Source organism: Cyprinus carpio, chromosome B16 (assembly GCF_018340385.1).
Source record: "Cyprinus carpio isolate SPL01 chromosome B16, ASM1834038v1, whole genome shotgun sequence".
Classification (NCBI taxonomy): Eukaryota; Metazoa; Chordata; class Actinopteri; order Cypriniformes; family Cyprinidae; genus Cyprinus; species Cyprinus carpio.
Window position 1 is genome coordinate 13,893,293 of NC_056612.1, and position 20,525 is coordinate 13,913,817.

At 37.1% G+C, this 20,525-nt stretch overlaps 3 protein-coding genes and 1 long non-coding RNA gene across 4 annotated transcripts; 1 reads left to right on the forward strand and 3 right to left on the reverse strand.

The window, feature by feature from the left end:
* Nucleotides 1-329: 329 nt before the first annotated feature.
* LOC109105889 (protein S100-A1-like) lies at nt 330-2,010 on the reverse strand. The gene is made up of 3 exons (XM_019119176.2): nt 1,836-2,010; nt 947-1,112; nt 330-861 (listed from the first exon to the last, which is right to left on the reverse strand). Exons 1-3 carry the CDS (start codon nt 1,913-1,915, stop codon nt 688-690), a joined length of 420 nt encoding a protein of 139 aa, XP_018974721.1. The 5' UTR covers nt 1,916-2,010; the 3' UTR covers nt 330-687.
* Nucleotides 2,011-4,868: 2,858 nt separating this feature from the next.
* Nucleotides 4,869-12,204, reverse strand: si:ch211-105c13.3 (uncharacterized protein LOC325758 homolog). The gene is made up of 3 exons (XM_019119174.2): nt 12,057-12,204; nt 6,228-6,355; nt 4,869-5,773 (listed from the first exon to the last, which is right to left on the reverse strand). The coding sequence occupies exons 2-3, from the start codon at nt 6,345-6,347 to the stop codon at nt 5,615-5,617; spliced, it is 279 nt and encodes a 92-aa protein (XP_018974719.1). The 5' UTR covers nt 6,348-6,355; nt 12,057-12,204; the 3' UTR covers nt 4,869-5,614.
* A 193-nt stretch (nt 12,205-12,397) lies between these two features.
* Nucleotides 12,398-15,423, forward strand: LOC122139972. The gene is made up of 4 exons (XR_006156697.1): nt 12,398-12,439; nt 12,651-12,850; nt 14,996-15,107; nt 15,289-15,423. It is a non-coding gene; the product is annotated as an uncharacterized LOC122139972 (long non-coding RNA).
* On the reverse strand, nt 14,783-20,381 carry LOC109105886 (toll-like receptor 12). The gene is made up of 4 exons (XM_042740891.1): nt 15,683-20,381; nt 15,350-15,558; nt 15,026-15,134; nt 14,783-14,880 (listed from the first exon to the last, which is right to left on the reverse strand). Exons 1-4 carry the CDS (start codon nt 18,224-18,226, stop codon nt 14,869-14,871), a joined length of 2,874 nt encoding a protein of 957 aa, XP_042596825.1. The 5' UTR covers nt 18,227-20,381; the 3' UTR covers nt 14,783-14,868.
* Between the last annotated feature and the right edge of the window lie 144 nt (nt 20,382-20,525).

Consider the following 20,525-nt stretch of genomic DNA (forward strand, 5'->3'; position numbering starts at 1 on the left):
TTTACCTGCACAGCACCTACTCACTGGCCTCCGTTACACTTCTCATTTGAAAACCTATTATAGTTAGCTCTACATTGTGCGTATGGGAAATTCGCTTGTTACTGACTAATTGGATAAGTCCAAACATTCATTCTTTCTAAAATAAAAAAAGACCTACTGTTAATGTCTTGTTTTTTTTTCTCGTTACATTTTCATCAATGTTTTAATTAAAGTCATTAATTATAACCCATTTTTGTTACATCCTCATATCATTGACGAGATACAAAACAGTTCATTAACAAACACCCTGCCACTGCTCTTGCTGCAAAAAAGCACACCAACTGCATTTATTTATTTTTTAAGTCTGCGGTTTATTGTTATACGGAGAGATTATTTTAAAATGAACAACTCCAACTGTTAAAAAAACAAAAGAAAGGAAGAAACACATATTCACATATTCAACAAAGACCATGTCACAATCTCATTTCTAATACATCTAATAGGTTCAGGGGTTGGAAACATGTTTGTGTACCCAGGATTGCATGGATGCAGGATGTGGATGCAGAGATGATGTGAAACTTATGTATCAGTAAGGAAGATTCATACACACAAACACACACACACACATATTCCCCATCTCCCCTCATTTCCCCCTCATCATCATTTGCTGGTCACGTGTTGGCTTTTGTTCGGAGAAATGCAACTCTACTATTTCTTTTCAGCCTTCTTTTCATCCTTTTCATGATACTCGAGGAAGAAGTCGTTGCAGGCGACAGTGAGGGCACCAACAAGGATGACGAACTCTGTGAAGTCCACCTCACCATCATTGTTTGAATCCAGGTCTCCCATAACTTTATCTACCGCATCCTTATCCTGTGCATTCTGTGGATCAAGAGAGACGCAGCTAAAGTTATTCAGAAACATTTGACTTTCACAAAGAAAAAAAAACCCTCTGTTTTCTCCTTACCCCAAGGTAGTTGCCCAGCTCCTGCGTTAGCATCTCTTTAAGTTCCTGTCTGCTGAGAGTGTATTTGTCGCCCTCATTTCCAGAGTACTTGTGGAACGTCTGGATCATCAGCTGCATGGCGTTCTCCAGAGTGGAGGCATTCTCTGAGTTTAGAACATTAGACATTCTGGAAAGAAAGATTTGTTGGTTACTGTAGCGAGCAGCTGTATTTAGACTTATAAATACACTCAAAGATGCACAAAAGGTTTTTCGTTATGGGGAGTATTTCTGGCACATTTTTAAATATTTAAAAGCACGAGGCAGACTAATTTTCATTTCATACCACAACACCAAAAACATTGCAAAAGAAACAGTAATATATTCTCAGCTCAACATGCTTTGACCCCTCCTTCCCTTTCCAGATCATCCTATAAGGGGCTTTACTTAACTACAGAAGGGAAATGTGACTCGCCTGATAAGGGTGAAATCCTAAACTGGAGAAAACACTCCGAACCTGGGGAGGAAGTAACTCGGCCAAGTGTAATCCGAGCCAATCTCAGTGCCCACAACTCAATACACACACATATTCAACCAAGCACTGCCCGCGGTTTGAGCTTAGCCCTGTCCTGATGGATGAACTGATAAACATATTGGGTTGTGTTGGCAAAAACAACTTCAGTGGAGAAGAAAAGCCTCCTCAGATACTTTACAGAGATGAGCCACAAGCCACACAGAACTTAAAGAATTTTGTCCAGTAGCAGCTCATTACATTAAAGTTTTCTTTAACACATGATCTGACCAAGCATGCATGTCCAGAAGCTCATTAGAAACATCAGGCAGCACAAATGTGAGCTCTAAAAAAATTCACAATTATTGTCTGTTCTTACATCCATCCTTTTCTTTTGCTTACCTTGATGTTAGAAGGTTGTTGCTCTTCTGTTCCTTGAGGAGAGATGAATGCTGGTGAAGACGGGAGGTGATGGCCAGCATCTTATATACCTACTTGGTCCTCCTCCCATCATACCTTACACTCCTCCTCCCTTCCTCCATCCATCCTTCATTTGTCTCTGCCTACCTATTTCCCACCTCTTGTCCTCTCTGTTTACACATTCACAATGCACGAATAAATAGGAAAACAGTGTTATATAAAGGAGTAAATGTGATGTTGATTGTCGTAATTGAAAGAGAGAAAGTTCTCTGAGTTTGACGGTAACTTGAGCAAATGAAAACAAGCCACATAATCGATGTTTTGTTTTATTGATCGACACTCAGTTAACTCAGTTTGTGAATCATGAATATATATATACACGTGACTATATGTGTCAACAATGAATCAATTTGAAAATATGAGGCAATTTTCTTTATAATGTACATGTAATGGATTTCTTCATCATCAATAATTGTTTCATTAAATGTTACCAGTCATGTTTTCAAGCTTATCTAATGATTCAACATGACATTGATGTACAGGTCCTTCTCAAAAAATTAGCATATTGTGATAAAAGTTCATTATTTTCCATAATGTAATGATAAAATAAAACCTTCATATATTTTAGATTCATTGCACACCAACCGAAATATTTCAGGTCTTTTATTGTTTTAATACTGATGATTTTGGCATACAGCTCATGAACACCCAAAAATTCCTATCTCAAAAAATTAGCATATCATGAAAAGGTTCTCTAAACAAGCTATTAACCTAATCATCTGAATCAACTAATTAACTCTAAACACCTGCAAAAGATTCCTGAGGCTTTTAAAAACTCCCAGCCTGGTTCATTACTCAAAACCGCAATCATGGGTAAGACTGCCGACCTGACTGCTGTCCAGAAGGCCATCATTGACACCCTCAAGCGAGAGGGTAAGACACAGAAAGAAATTTCGAAGGAATAGGCTGTTCCCAGAGTGCTGTATCAAGGCACCTCAAAGGGAAATCTGTGGGAAGGAAAAAGTGTGGCAAAAAACGCTGCACAACGAGAAGAGGTGACCGGACCCTGAGGAAGATTGTGGAGAAGGACCGATTCCAGACCTTGGGGGACCTGCGGAAGCAGTGGACTGAGTCTGGAGTAGAAACATCCAGAGCCACCGTGCACAGGCGTGTGCTTTTGAACCAGAAAACAGCGGCAGAAGCGCCTGACCTGGGCTACAGAGAAGCAGCACTGGACTGTTGCTCAGTGGTCCAAAGTACTTTTTTTTTCGGATGAAAGCAAATTTTGCATGTCATTCGGAAATCAAGGTGCCAGAGTCTGGAGGAAGACTGGGGAGAAGGAAATGCCAAAATGCCTGAAGTCCAGTGTCAAGTACCCACAGTCAGTGATGGTCTGGGGTGCCATGTCAGCTGCTGGTGTTGGTTCACTGTGTTTTATCAAGGGCAGGGTCAATGCAGCTAGCTGTCAGGAGATTTTGGAGCACTTCATGCTTCCATCTGCTGAAAAGCTTTATGGAGATGAAGATTTCGTTTTTCAGCACGACCTGGCACCTGCTCACAGTGCCAAAACCACTGGTAAATGGTTTACTGACCATGGTATTACTGTGCTCAATTGGCCTGCCAACTCTCCTGACCTGAACCCCATAGAGAATCTGTGGGATATTGTGAAGAGAAAGTTGAGAGACGCAAGACCCGACACTCTGGATGAGCTTAAGGCCGCTATCGAAGCATCCTGGGCCTCCATAACACCTCAGCAGTGCCACAGGCTGATTGCCTCCATGCCACGCCGCATTGAAGCAGTCATTTCTGCAAAAGGATTCCCGACCAAGTATTGAGTGCATAACTGAACATAATTATTTGAAGGTTGACTTTTTTTGTGTGTATAAACACTTTTCTTTTATTGGTCGGATGAAATATGCTAATTTTTTGAGATAGGAATTTTGGGTTTTCATGAGCTGTATGCCAAAATCATCAGTATTAAAACAATAAAAGACCTGAAATATTTCAGTTGGTGTGCAATGAATCTAAATTATATGAAAGTTGAATTTTTATCATTACATTATGGAAAATAATGAACTTTTTCACAGTATGCTAATTTTTTGAGAAGGACCTGTATATAAACATGTTCTGAAGACCTGGACTTACCTGAAAGAAGAGCTTTTGGGTAAATAGATATGTTTGATCCTAAAGGTTAGTTATATGTACTGATGCTTGTCACATTAAACTTTTAGAGATGTGATAGTTCAGCATCCCGAACTAAATGATTTATCTGCTGTACTTGTAACTTAGACACAAACATCGCTATAATGAAAATCAGCCGAGCTATAGAAATACTACATTACCAGCAGTTATGCTTTAAAATATGCTTTATACATATAAAGAAACTTCTTTTTTATATTTTGATGTCTATATTATTTAAGTTATGCAATTAAAGGTTATATAATATAATTAGCGATTGGTCAAGCTTCTTGGTGTAATTCTATCTATCTCTATCTAACACATTTAAGTATATAAGTCTATATAATTGTAATTAATTTCTTGATGCACTTTTCTACAATTATTAATATAATGGCACATAAGCCATAAGATGAAATGGGGTCAGGTGCCTGAGGACTGATTATGTTACAGGCCAAACAAGGTTGCATGTCACAAATGTAGTTACTAACAACCCAAGGGTCTTTAAAGGTGCTGATTATCTCTCAGGTGTGTGTGTGTGTGTGTGTTGAGTGAGCGTCTGACTACAAGTGGTCCTGTCACACCTGATACTGCTGCACAGGTGTTAATTCATCATTAAGCAAACGGTGTCCATACACATATGCCAGCCAAGTCTTGGGACTGAAAACACACAAACACGCACACACGAACACACACGAATGGCCAAATTCAAAGGACAGTGACAAACACACAAAATGTGTACACATGAAAACATGTCTTCATGCTGGGGCACAGGCTGTACCCAGAACACCATGACCTTTAGCTTGTATTACATGTCTGAAAGTTAAAGGATGACTAAAATTTTGTCATTATTTCCATATTTTAATTGAAAGGTTATACAAAAACATTTCTCCAGTCGTGTAAAATTTCACTTTTTTAAATGGACAAATCTGATGTGTACAACATTGACATTGACTATGTTTTTAGTATATTTGATGGCTTGCATTTGTCAGGTATGCCTTGTTTTAAGCACTAATCAAGCATATTTTGTTCCCAGTAAAACAATTCAATCATATATAAAAGCATGTGAGCTTAGAAATGAAAACCTGTTTATATGGAAAGCAAAAATACCAAAAAAGCAAACACTTATGCAACAAAAAGTTACTTGATTTAGCACTTGTATATGGCAACGGGTCAGACATTGTTTTATAAATTCATTAATGCGAGTACATGTAAACAGATTTATAATTTCATTGTAATTTCAGAGATTTTAAAGTGTTTTCAGATCATTGCAGGTTTTATTTTGCATTGGAGACCAGGGCTAGTTGTTACAACAGGAAGTCACAAGGGCTAAGGAGTTGTGTTTTGTTATGTATGTAAATCTATGGTAATTTTACACAATTTATTAATACAGTGTGTTTTGGCCAAAATAATGGTTTGACCTTTTTCTTTTTTTTTTTTTTTTAAAGCAAGCCACCTTGAAAACTTTTTAATAAGTAAAAAATGTGACAACTAGCCCCAGTCTCTCATTACTGGTGCAAGACTCCAGCATTACAAATGATTGTCAGTGTTATCAACCCAAGTGTCATCATTGCTTTTTGGGCTTCTTATGGTCCCCCGGCTGCGCTGCTCTGTGCTTTCTGCTCACTCACTGAGTTGGCCAGGTAGCCCACCAGCGTCAGGTACTCCTGGAAACTGACCTTCCCGTCCTGGTTGTCATCCAGGCCTTTCATCATGTCCTTCACTGCTGAAGAGCTGTCAGTGTCCTGAGAGAGACAGAGAGAGTGTGAAATCCTTAACAATTTAGCATTGCCCAATCAAGCTTAGTCCAAAAAAAACCAAAACAACAACACACACACACAGACAGCCAACAAAGTGCAGTCTTGAATTTTTTTTGTTCTGTAGTGCGGCATGCTATACTTCATCTGAAACTACTTTTACTTTTAATTAATTTAGCTAATTATTTTATAATTATTATGCATGCAGCACTTATGACCTCATATTAATTGAGAGATTATGAAATATTTGTCCTTTTAATTTAATTGTCACATGACAGGACCACCTAAAATAAACCAATGAAGGCAAAAGGGTGATTAAAGAATTATTTAACAAACATACTCACTTATACATGTATACCTTGAGGCTAAAATCTTTATCTTGTAGTCCATGGACATGTTATGTGTCAACTAAATGGAGCAAAATGAGAGATTTGTTACTTACACTCAGGATGTTTCCCAGCTGACTCTGGACTAACTTTTGGAAGTTCTTCCCGCCCAGGCTCTCTTTTCCCCGTGCTGAAGACAGGAACTGCATGACAACTGTTTTAATGGCACCCTCCATATTTGTAACTGTATAAAGGAGAGAAGAACATACATTATTAACAAAGATTCAGTTTTCATCCTGTCACTATATGTATACCTCAAAACATTGGTGTAGAGTTTACTTTGAAATGATTTTCACTTCGAATTTGCAGGTCAATTTCACAAATAATTACAAAGAAAGGCAAACAATTAAAGAGGAAATTTCAAGGTAGTTGGGTTGTTTTGACCCAGCGGTTGGGTAAAATTTTTACTGCAATATCTATTTTTAGGATGGAGTAAGTGAGATTTTAGTAGTGGGATGACTGAAGGAAGGTCAGGCACTGGAAAATGAGTGACCTGAGGAGAGGGATGATGCTAGAATAAATAAAGAGCACGACGAAGGGAGGCGGGAGAGAAGAGTAGAGGAGGAGTGTGTGGAGCTGTAGAGTGTATACCACAAGACAATGGAACCTGTGATCTTAAACGGACATTTGATCCACTCATGCCACAGGCTCACATTACCGCTGGGGTTGCCTGCTACATGTCTGTTATACTCTCTCTCTCATCCAACAACATACAAACACAAAAGCCCATACACACTCTTTGAAGGATGCCCACTCACACAGGCCTCTCCTCTTGCATTAATACCCCTTTTTACCTTCTCTACTGACACATAAAATAAAGCAGTAAAGTGTAGCCTACTGCATTTCATATTCTTGTACTGTAGATCCTATCTCCTATTTGACACTAACAAATAATTAATGATCTAATTTGGGTTTCCTTCCAGTGACATTTAACAAGCTTATCCATAACAAACACAAGGTACAGTAAAACACCAATTACATACTGTATACACTGAAAAAAAAAGGTGTAGGATTTACTTCAAAACTTTATTCATTCATATTTTGCAGGCAAATTTCACAAATAATAACAAGGTAATACATACAACATAATACATACTGTATATAAAAAAAAGTTCTGGACAATATTGATGAATGGCTGATATTGAAATTCTATACTAGTTTGTGAATTTAAAAAATTATAACAATGAAAAAAAAAAAGATGCATCCCTAGTGTATCTATTAATCAGATTTTGCTGCCTGTCTGAACAAGGCCTTAATTTTCCATTGAGATGAGCTGCAACACTCACATGCACGCACAAAATTATGTGATTTTAATGTGCGTGTGACGTATGGGTAATTCTATAGGCCACCCCTTTCAGGTAAATCTTCCATCTGACAGACGTCACACCTGAATACTTACACTACACCACTAACATTAGTACACTACACCAGTGCTCTGCCGTCCTCCCAATTACTGATGGCCCTCTATTAACCTAATTAGAGAGAGAGAGAGAGAGAGAGAGAAGCCTGAACAGGGCTTGGGTGAAAATTACAGGAGGAAGACCTGCTGAAATTTACTGATAATCATGGTTATTAATCCTCTCTCTCTCTCTTATGAGCAACCAGTGTGGTTTTGAATTACTGTATTTGTGGCTGTGGAAAGACAGATTTTATTTGTATTAAGTCATATGTTTAGCTGTGAAAGGCTTGTGTTTGCCGTCCTTGTCTTAAAAAAGAAAATGTTGTCATTGTTCTAAATGAGATGTGCTCATTAGGTGTTACTCAAGCTCAGACTTGGTCAGACTAAAGCAGAAGTATCAGACAGGCTGATTGATAGGTGCTCCTAGTGATTAGTCCCAAGGGACCCAAACAAACTGTCATGTAATGGGAAGCTGTGAAATTCAGAAGTCAACAAACCCATGAACCTTTGCAGTACATGCCAGCTGCCAAATGGAAACGAGAACTAAAACCACTCAAAAAGTCACTGCAATTGATGCCACAAAATTCTAAACAAAACAGCTTCAATTGCTGGAGAGCAATTATCAAAGTAGTGACGATACAAGCTGAATTTGTTACTTTTTTTTATCAGAGTGAACAACAGATGATTTTATAGGCCTGATATGCTTTTCCAATAATTAGTTAATTTACCCAAAAAGTAGCATTGTAACAGGACTAAATGCTGAGCTAAAGGAATAAACAAACGCACTCGCCTTACAAAAAATAAGTTTATTCAAGTGTGCTATTAGTATACTTCTTTTAAAAATAGGAAAGTATGCTTTTAGTTTATTTTGTATGTACTTCTCAGAAATGGGCTATATGTACTACTATGACATTTAAGTATACTTGACTTATTCTTACAAAAAGTCTAAATATATTTGAACTATGCTTGAGCTCCTAGAATCCGTGTTTTCATTGTTATACGGTAGACGGCGCTATTACACATCTTCTGTACAGAATTTCCAAAAAAACACAAGTGAAGATGAAAAAGAAACAACAGATAACATATGTAATCTAACACAATCATCTGACATGAATCAGCATCAAAACTGTAACATTATGGAATAAAATGCCATAATAATAATTAGAGTCAAGCTTTCAGGTGTTCATTGACTCTATGTTTTGATTATCTTTCTGAATCCAATTCATAGTCTTTTTTCAGCTTTTTGTTCAAAATGTTATTTCTTTATTTTTTTATGAAACTTACCCACATTAAAGTGTTTAAAAAAAATGCATGAAGCTAGAATAAAATGTTTTTGATACCCTGTTCTTTCTTTGGATGTTTTGTATGTTCAGATATTCATATAACAAAATATATACAACTTAAAACCTAAATAGGGACATAGTAGTATACTTAAAGTATGATGTAAAGTTCACTTAAAGAATGAGTATACGTATGAGTATACTTGCAGTATAAAACTACTAAACTAGTAGTTTACTGAGACTATACTTCAAAGTGTACAAAGTATTTAATTAGTAAACTATCAGTATACCTATAAGTTCACTTTTAGTATAATTGCAGTACAAACTACAAAGATAGAGGTAAACTAGTTGTGTACTCAATGTTTGCTACTGTTATACTTAAAGTATACTTAAATGTATACTTTTATATACTAGAAAGTGGGCCAATTTAGTCCCAAGGAGTATTTACAAGTATACTGTATTACTAGAACACTAATATTTGTATACTTGCTACATAAAGTATACTTAAAAATATACTTAAACTTTACTTAAGTATACTTAATAAAATAAACTTGAAGTATACTACTTTTTGGTAAGGGTCACCTCAACCAAATATCATTGGAAAGTCTGAATTATTATTGTGAATTGATTTGTCCAAAATGCTCCCCTCTGTTATTCGTAGTGCTGAAAAATGCAATTTATTTTAGTGAATCAGTTCATTTTAAATAGTCCCATCTCATATTGTTGGACAGTCTGAATCATTATTGTAAATTGAGTCATCCTAAATGGGCCTCTCTCTTACACAACACCATTTTCAACTAAAAACTGAAAACTTTTTATGCGTTTTGGCCATTTATATATACAACAATAGCATATTGGGGGCATGAAAATAAAAACTTGAAAATGAGTTTCAAAGTGCAAGTTTTGAAAATGATACCGTTATCGCATTGGTCCAAACTAAATTCCTGGAGGGCCAAAGCTCTGCACATTTTGGCCAATGCTCAAACAGAAGGCTGCATCCTTCCGAGGTCGCATTTGTCGCAAATGATGGGGGGGAAGAGAGTTTAATATATATATATATATATTACCTATATGTTACCTTCAAGTGCTGACAGCTTTGTACAAGCTGAGGAAATGATTCACACCTCATGAAGAGACAGAGAACAAGCTTCTTATTCTACGTTTACATACATACACTGGAAAAACGAACACCGCCACTAAATAAAAATTCTTAAAGGGACACTCCCAAAATTAAATTGCGTCATCATTTACGCACCCTCAAGTTGTTCCAAATGTATCTCTCTGTCGTTCATTCAATCAAAATCATTCATTGTGTCTGTGCCATATTTAGTGAAGCTATATATAATTCTTGAAGGATAGCCTACTTCAGTATTTTGAAGAAGCTATACTGCAGTCTACTGTTTTGAAAATGTACTGCAAAGAGCTAACGGGTCAATTTGGTTTAAAAAGTTTTTTTTTTTTTTTAATTCCCCCTTAACTGTTTGCAGTTCAAAACAGTAGCTTGACTGTAGTATACAGTAGCTAGGCTTATTTAAAATCATTAAGCTTATAGCATGGCAAGTTCGGTAGGTTCCCAAATAAATAAAAAATGCTCACTAATCACTGTGAATAAAACCTATGGTGTCTACGCTAAACAAGGTCAACTGAATGATTTTTCTGATCACTGGGCAAATAAAAATGCAATAGTAGCGAAATCACATCTATTAGTGTGCTCTCCTCATTTTTTTTTTCTTTTTTTTTTTTCAATGAACTGCATTCCATTCTTGCTCCTCTAGATGTCCCTCCAGGCTACTTGTAGTTTGCCCTTGTTTCCTGATGTTACTGAAAAATGTCAAACTTGCAACCATCACTAGATGAAAATGTATAGAATGAGGCTGAGAATGTGACTGAAAGAATAAGGCTTTGTTCGCATATCTCGTGTTCAGCTCTCACATAAACTGTTGCACTTGTGTGGGCAGGTGGTTCACAGCTCTTATTTCTTTAATATATTCTTGTTCCCACAAGATCATTTTTACTTACAGCTCTCACAGTTAACTCATTGCCCTAACATGACTGAATGATCTGATACCTAATATAACTGTTATTTCATTAGGCTATTAGATATCCTTTCTATAGCTAAATATAGCTGTAAATCATTAACTGTACTCATTACTCATTTTGGAGAATTTATGAATTGTAATATTAATATGTAATATCAATCATCTTTTTCTACAGTGAAGTGAAGGACGACAGAGAGATACATTTGGAACAACTTGAGGGTGCGTAAATGATGACGCAATTTAATTTTGGGAGTGTCCCTTTAAGAATAGTTTTTATTTAGTGGCGGTGTTCGTTTTTCCAGTGTATGTATGTAAACGTAGAGGTGTGAATCATTTCCTCAGCTTGTACAAAGCTGTCAGCACTTGAAGGTAACGGTGAACAAGATGTCTCGAGCTCTCTGGGTTATCAGACAGCTCCCACCGTTGCTGTCTTATCTCTGTATTCATAATTAACGTAGCCTAGTTCTGGTCGCCGCTGACACATTGAGGTCGTGCTTCGTCCGGTTAAGGATCGAGTGCCTTTCCCCCAAACTCCCGTGAGGTCGACTGCAGGGCTTATCACAGCAAACGGCGCATAATAAGCAGCGAATCTATTCACCTCACACGGAGGATTTGCACGCGTGCGCTTTGAGAAAACGTTCTGAATTAATAAATACCAGGTTTCTGGTTTCTTTTTTGGTGTAAAGGGAGAAGGGCTTGCATTACATCTATAAGGAATCGGATCGGCTTCTTGTAGTCAGCGGACAAGTGAGCCCACGCTCGCGCGTTAGGGCTGAAATATGCACGCAGAGAGTGGGATTAAACGGAAAGTGACACATTTGCATTGGGCACGAAAGCTTATTTATGGAACCCAGTTAACTTGATGCCAAAGTTCTGTGTTCCACAGTTCAAGCACATTAAAACCAGCTACCAGACCAGTTTGACCAGCTGAAAAGTGCCTTCAACTTCCATAAAAAACAGCAAACAGACCAGAAAACGCCCTTTTCAGCAGGGATTACGAAACAAAACAAGCTTAATGATGAATATCCTTAAACACAGAAAAACCTAAGTAAAAATTTTTATAATATCCAGAACAAAACATCTTATTTTATTCTAAACCGACAAATCTCATCAAATAAACAATAGGGCTGTCCTACAAACCTCTTAAGATCAAATTGGAATGCTTACCTAGTTTTGTGAGGAAACTTTTCTTCTGCTGATTCTTGCCTCTTCTCACTTAAGCCAGTACAATGCCTATAAAAATGCCTCTTCTGCGAATTCCAGTCTTCCCAAGTTGCTTTTTTTTCCCATCAAATCACTGGGCGTATACCCAGAACTTTATGGGTGGGGAAAACAGGATATATTACTCAGAGGTGTTGTGCGGACATAACTCCCCTGAAAGCGTACTGTCATAACCACGTTGGAAAATGAGGTGAGAGGTGAGAAGAGGTTTAGGAAGTGAATAATACCACTTCATTTGTTTTTCTTCTAACCATCTACAGCCATTTTCTGCTGTCTGATTTATTGCAGTGAGTTCTGTGCCTACTGCATGGCCCGTGTCTGAATGACCTGTGAGTGAGTGTGTGCCAGTCACAAGTAGGAGCATGCAGTTGATTGTTGCACAAAAGCTTTGTGAGACTAGCATAGTGAGATCATCATCCAGCCACACCTTGAGAGCTTAGTCAGATACGTTTTTCCGAGTTTCTAGCCAACATGTTTTGCCACATTGATCAAAATATACATTTAAAATGTTTTCTTTTCTGTGTAACTTTCTTTCTGCAGCATGAAGTTATGTTTGTGCATACGTGAGGGCGGAAGAGAGAAAGAATGCAGCTATGTGAGAGAGAAAGCTGTGCTGCGGGGCGCACAGCATACCAGAACACAATTATCAGAAACATGTGCTTTCCAGTTACCAAGACAAACCCTCACAGTCCAGTGATTCTCCTCCACCCTGTTCACTAAGCCCACAGTCTCTGTGTTTGGTTGGTACTATGCAACATTAATGTAGGTTTTGTTTGCCTTTGAGTAGCATTGTTTGCCATCATAATTATTGCCAGACAATGCAACAGAATTTCTGGCTGTAAGTGCCATTAAAACTTTAATCACAAAGCAAAAGTTCAATGGTTTATAAAGTCAAAACTAGAAACATTAAAAAGGTCAAATAAAATAAATGTTTTCTTTTACATGTTAATGTAAATATTCTGTTTAGGCCCTCTACTGGCTGAATCTATCCGACCTGCCGAGGCGCAACTTCCCTTCTTTTTCCTAGTTTTATTATCGTTTAATTTTTTATTTACCGATTTGTTTGTTTTATTTAGAATATGAGGTCATTCATATAACATGGATAGCATATCTAACCAGTCAGAAAACACATATTAGGATTTACGGCTAACTACCATCTTAGTAAACTATTTAAAAACATGGGTAGCCACCATGGGTTGTATTTTGGGACTAAGATAAGTCTTGACAGGAATAGAATATTGTTCTGGATGTAAAATCTAGCACACTGTATCAAGCAAACACTGTTAAAACCATGATTAGCACAAGTTGTGAAACAGGACACACCTACAAATCGAGCCTAAATCCTAATACCTCTAGTTCCTGCTTAACATAATTGTAAAAAAAAAAAAAAAAATAATAGTGATAATAATTATACAACATAATCTATAATATATCTTAATGACAAACTTGTATATAATCTAATATCTTTTATTAGGCAGTTGTTTACTTAATATTTTCTCCCAGTTTTCAAAGTTGTAAAGAACATTGCTCAACTTCATAGGTGTAACTTCTGACGTTTCCATGCCAGAAAATGTATTGTGCAAGCGCAGATGTGAGAAGCTCTTCTTGAAAGATTTATGGTTTTAGAACCGTATTGCAAATCACCTTTATAGATGACATCATTACAGGGATTAACTGATTGGCTGACAAAACAAAACAAAACTACTATCCTACCCTCCTGGTATAATTTTATTTATTTTTTTAAACAAAAAGGCGTTGATTTATAGTAGTTTTGCCAATGCACATTTTTGGAGGGCTCAAAACAGCTTGGAATGATCTTGTTTGTGTTATGAGCTGCAAAGAGTGTTCAGTCAAATGGCATTTATGACAAAGCGCAAATTAAACAAAAGCCAGATGTTGATGTTTTAATCATGGTTTTGTGATTTTCATCAAAAATATCACTGGAGAAAAGACTTAAACTATAAACTCCCTGTGTAAATATGCTGGTTAATAGTGCTTAATCAGGTTATAGTTTATTTAAGCATGAATCAGAGAGAGAGAGAGAGAGAGAGAGAGAGAGAGAGAGAGAGAGAGCAAGCCTCTCTGTGTAACAGCGCCCTCTAGTACTTGGATTAAGGTATTGCCAGATTTACATCCAAAACTCAAATTCTTGCAAATTATTAATGTTCTTGCTAAGATATTACAGTAAAACAGAGCACATCAACAGAAGGTAACAGGAGGAGGAATTTTAAGTTTGTAAAGAAATTCATACATACAAACAACTTGTTTGTCTACAAGAATTTAAACATTTTAGTGGTATAGTAGAAATGAAAATATAAATGAACATTCATAATGGGAACTGAAAATATTTCTATTTTAAAAATGTAGCACCAATGGTGGGCTGTTTGCCTTTACGCTCGAGTGTTTATGAACTCAAATATGTTTTACATATGCACTCTGTGTAGCACAATGTAAATTTATGTTCAGACATTGGTAAAAAAAAAAAAAAGTGATGAGTACAATTTATTCGTTTTATGAATTGAATAATTACGTTTAATAATTAGGATTAAATATCATACAGTGACAAATTTAAAAAAGTATGAACATATGGAATCAACTAGTTACTCCATTCTCATGAATTAACACTGATAAGCATCATATTTTTAAGTGTAACAAGTTTTTTTTTATTTTTTATAATAAGATAATAAGTAATAAGATTTGTTTAATTGCTCTTTAACAGCTGTCCTTGTGTTCAAGCAGGACCGCACCAGGTGTAGTTTCAAGAAGCTTCCTGTAAAACAATTCAGATATTATTTCAAACTGAACACCTGTAACATGATTCTTTCTTGAAGCATCAGCTTAGATGCTTGAGCTATTGAAGTGATTTTGTATCTTTCCAACCTCAGTGTCATTTCCTGCTGCTTCTCTGTACTCACCGTGTCTTCCTCAGCAATGTTCCTCCTTAGACGATCCCAGAAATGCACTCTGTCGCCTTCATCCTCGGGCCAGTCCAGATAGGTACGTGATCTCACCAGTCTGGCCAAACTATGGAAAGGAATGATAAAGTATTTACACTGTTTATAAAATGAGAAAATGAATACAATATTTGATTTAGTAAATTAAAAGTGTAACTTTTAAATTATATAAAAATCATATGAAGTTTACACTAATAATAAACTCATCTCTGAATATGTTTCAGTTTCACAGTAAATGCACATTGTTCTTAAGTGGGGCATCTTCTCCCATCTTGCCCTAATTACCGATGAAAAGCAGAAAGCTCAAAAGGAGAGATGTGTTCGAGGAAGATGAGGATGAGACGGTGTTTCTGCTCTTCCAGCTGCCGGTGTGTGGCCACTCGCATCTCCAGACTGCACCAGTTACTGCGCAGATACCGCCGACTGATCAAACAAACAGTGCACTGACTGCTGTGGATACTCTCAGTGATGTTGTCCATGATGTCTTTACCCACCTAAAAGATGTTTCACAAGATTTTGTTTATTTTTCTTGATGGATAACACTTATGAAAACAACAACTCAACTACTTCAACTTATTTATATTCAGAAGATCAAATAGAACTTCATTTCAACCTCACCTCAAAGTCTCTGTGGTGCAAACACAGCTTCAGTCTCGGGTTCCCTTGTTCCTCCAGCCGAGGAGCCATCTCCCCCAGGACCCAGGCCTCATCACGGCTACAGAAAGACACAAAGGCATCATACCGCATCTCCTCTATCTCCCCATCAGCCCCCTCGATGCGTCTCATCCTCCTGTGCCACTGCCTACCAAACCTCCTCTCCACCCATCCTCTCAGGCGGAAGAAGAGGACTACAGAAGGCCAGCGAGCAAAGCGATAACCAGCGGCTGCCAACAGCAGAAGACAAACACTTCCAGCTGTGGCTAAATAGCAGATGTACTGCTCGTGAGTATGACACAGCTTCTCCATGGTCGCCAAGAAGTTGAGTTTCTGATAGTGCCAGATACACTTCTGCATCTGCAAGTAGATCACCTGCACTTTTTCCGTGCTCTCCGCCCAGTCTAGAATCCAGCCATTTTCACAACTGCACTGGAAATCCACTTTATCAAGAACAAATGCTGTAAGTGCTGGAAGAACTTCGAACATGCCATCAATCAAGACCAGAGGACTGTCGCTGTAGATACGAAGCAGCTGGAGAGACGTCAGGTCTTTAAACATACTCTCGGTCAGGAAACTCAGATGGCAGTTTACCAGCACTAGAATCTGGAGTCTTGTTAGGTTCCAGAAGATGCTTTCAGCATCTGTAGAGTTAGAAAAGATTAGGTTGATGAGCTTGAGACGCTTGAGACGGTGCAGAGTACTGATTTTAGTGTTAATGAGAGGCGCTCGTTCAGCTCCTCCTGAGATCTCAAAAGACTCCAGGTTTGGGAAATAAGGTGCCATGAAGTCAGTCTTGCATATGAAAAGGGTGCAAATCACGTTCAGCTCTCGAACTGCTGTAAAGACCGTAGTATTACAGTCAGCAAAATCCAGTCTGTCTCCATTTAGCTCCAAAACAAATGTTCCCTCAGGCTGTGATGTATGTCCCAGGTAAAAAGTAGTTCCATAATGTGCATCAATACTTAGTCGCTGTATTTTCGGTGGAAATCCGTAAAAAATCCTATTTAGATGCAACTCGTAAATATACTCCAGTCTACCCAGTGTCAGCTCGCGAAGCTCCTGCTGATCCTGAAATGTTCCGTCCTCAATAGTCTCAATGATGTTCTTATGGATATGCAGGACCTGCAAAGCCTTAAGGGATCTGAAATCCTTCGCAGTAAGCTGTGAGATCTTATTCGAATCAATTTTGAGAATTTTGAGGCGATGCAAACCACGAAATGCACACCGCTGTAGGGTTTTTATGCTATTATAGCTGAGAAAGAGCTGCTCGAGAAGAGGCATACATGCAAACTGGTCTCTGCCAACTTCTGAAATTGAGTTTCCGGTGAGGTCCAGCAAAGTTAAGGACCAGACAGTCCCATTCACAGCAACACAGAATGGAACATCTGTCAACTTCATATAGGACATTTGCAGTGCTTGAAAACCAATGTGACCTGTCCAGAAACTGAAGTCCAGGTGGCCTACTTCTGATATGCTGATGAATAACTTTGTCAAAGTTGTCCCACACTCCTTTAAGTCCTCCGCAGCCAATCTGTCTGTTGATGTAAAAATGAGGCTGAGGGATTGAAGATTAAGGTGGGTGACCAGATGACACAAATCTTTGAAGTTTGTTGAATATTTTTTCATTACATTTCCTGTCAAACTCAACTCATTGACTTTTCCAATCCCAGACTCCCAAATACTATCCAGCGACTTGCCTTTGAACTCCAAAAAAAGGCTGGAGAGGTTCTGAAACACAACTAGAGAGTTAGCTCGAATGATTTTGATACTGTTCCCTGTTAGATAAAGGTTTTGAATCCCAGAGAGGACAGTCACAGGCCATGTCTTTGATCCCCCTGGACATCCTTTGGTCTGAATTGTTGAAATCCCACTGTCTATCACACTCAGGTCCTTCAGATGGGACATTCCATCCGGAAGGTAACAGAAAATATCACTAAGGTCCTGTGCACAAGTTCTGCTAATCTCTAGTCTGGTTACGTTAACCAACGGATCAAATATACTGCTGGATACATTGATTAACTTAAGACCTCTCAGTGTCAACTCCTCCAAATTAGACAAACCAGCGAATGCGAGAGCTTCCATGGTGACAGACCTACAAATTGCATCACTGAAAAGCAACGACAAATGCTTCAGATTGGGGAGTCCTGAAAAGGCACCAGATTGAACCCTCTCCAGTCTTGTCCCATCTATTTGAAGGACCTCCAAAGAAGGTAAGTGTGAAAAGGCATCAGCAGGAATGCTTAAAATATCACCGACAATACAAAGGGATCTAACTTCAAGGCCTACCTCTGCCAGATCAGTGCGCAGGTCTATAATATTGCAGTCTGCGTATAGACCCCTTCCTGGATAATGGTAGCAGTTTGGAGTCATGGGCATTTCTCTGAGCAGATGTTCCTCGATGGTTAAGCAGCGTTTATGTATAATAGTAAAAACGATATTGCAGATACTTAAAACCAGTGTAAATCTCCACCAGAAGCACAAGGAATTGGAGTCATGCACACCCATTGTAGAGACTCTAGACAAATCTACTCTGGCTTCACTCTGCAGAAGATTTTTATTTGCATTTAACCTCACACTGCACTTTTTTCTATTTTCCTTACTTCCTCTTTTACTATGAAAAAGCACAGGTTTTCTTTTTAGAAATCTTAGGCACTGCCTCTTTGCTGTATAATTGTTTTCTCACTGAACCACCAGTTTGTCTTAATATTTCTGAAATGCAATTTTTTTTAACATCAATCTAACTGAAGGAAAGATAAAATACAGATGATCTCACTCCATATATTCAATGAGGATATGCGGGATATGTGATTTTCTTCAGAATTACTATGAATAAAATCTGTATATTAACAGAAGGATCTTTTTTTTTCTTTTTTGAGTATGCTATTTATGATTAGCTTTATTCCATCAAATGACTTGGACAGTTTAATCCTGTTTAATAAATTTCTAACATTGTAAATTACTACATGTGCACAAAACAAGCAACAAGAACAAAGTTAATTTGAGACATTCGTGCAGACATGCAGGCCAGATAAGTTCAAATATAGTGCAGCACAAGAGGAACCGAAAAAACGATTTTTCTATTTTACCTTTACTATTCAGGAACTACAAGCGATGTTGTGATGAAGAGATAAGGTATCGCAGCCACTGATGCGGGCCTCTTTTAGAAGTTTTCCTAAAAATGCACAAATCTTACAGCAAATAACTAAAGCAACACATCATGCCTAACCATATGCATGTTTATTCTGTTAAATTTCACAGCAAAAATATTTCCCACTACCATAACCACAACCATCTGAACTTTTAAACAATTAAAAAACAAATGACATTTATCAATGTTGCACTTTTTGTTACAATTTAGCGATCTGTGAAAAATGTATACATGCCACGTTTAAGTAGTTAAGTGTACAATACTTCAGTTTTTAAATTTGACTGTACAACCCAGCATAGGATCTGTGAAAGCCAAACAGTAAAGGTGCAAGCAGCTTTGCCTGACAGCGTATAATTTGACAAAAGTGCAATAAAACACAAATTACACCTTAAAATTACCAACCTTACTGAACTACATATAACTAGGATGGCCTGCACTTTTCTTTAATGCTTTGCTTATATTTTTGTTTGTCATTTTTGTAATGATTATAAAGTTCCAGACAATACAAGCATGTTACTTACTAACGATATCTTCCATAAAATGTTATAAATACTAGTGAAACTCTCAAACAAACCAAAAACATTGGGCCAGGAGACCCTAAAGACAAACAAAATAATTTAAAGAATAAAAAAGCAGATCCAAAATGATAAACATCAATAAAACTCCTATTTAATATCTATACACAGTGTATAAGCTAAATATGATCATAAAATGAACATAGATCTTTACGTGAGTACTGTTAAAAGATTACAAATGACTGTTCTCTGTAACTCTCACATTCAACTTAACTACATTCTTCTGATGAATATTCCCACACAAATATTACATTTGTGTGAGGTGTGTCAGGTCGTAATTATTAACCTGATGTGCTGTAACAGTAGATCAGTTCCAAGAAAACTCCTACAGTTCTTGACACTGTTGCCTTTTTTTTTTTTTTGGAACTAGATTCATGATTATCTTCTTAACAAAACCAAATTTAAGAACGTTCTAAATATAAATGAGAAGTTTAAGTGAAATTATAAAAAGATATCTCAAATATTGTCTTAAGAACATTTATTTTCTTTTTAGGAATTTTTCTTTTTTAAGAATAAAATAATGATAAAATTATTTGACTTGCTGATTGTATACTAACCTACTCAGGTTAAATACAGTAAATTTATTCATTTATAAACTTTTTTTTTTTTTGTCTAATAACAACTTTTCTAATAACCCACAGGATTTCTAATCTTGAACATTATACAATTGTCTGAGTCTTTTTTGACGTTGTATAACATTTTCAAATAAAGGTGTAGATGGAAAAACACATTAACTCATTTCTTTTCTTCTCCACCTGTTTTTTCTGACCCCGCTGACCCAGTGAGCATTTTGCTGTCCAATGGTCATGCCTTAACTTTGCAATTTCTGTATTGCATTAGTTTTGAATATTTCTCATGGGGATTTAATAATTTTTAAAGTTTTAAAGTAAGAGTTAAACCTCTTTTTTGGCTCATTTTATCTGTAAAAGAGAGTTTTTCACTTCCAGCCTTCATGGACAATCATATATCACTTATAAATGAATAAATACAAAATCAATAGTAGTTATTAAGATTGATGTGGTTTGGAATTGGTAAAATGTGCTTGGAAAAAAAATTAGTTATTAAGTTTTATTTGTTTTTG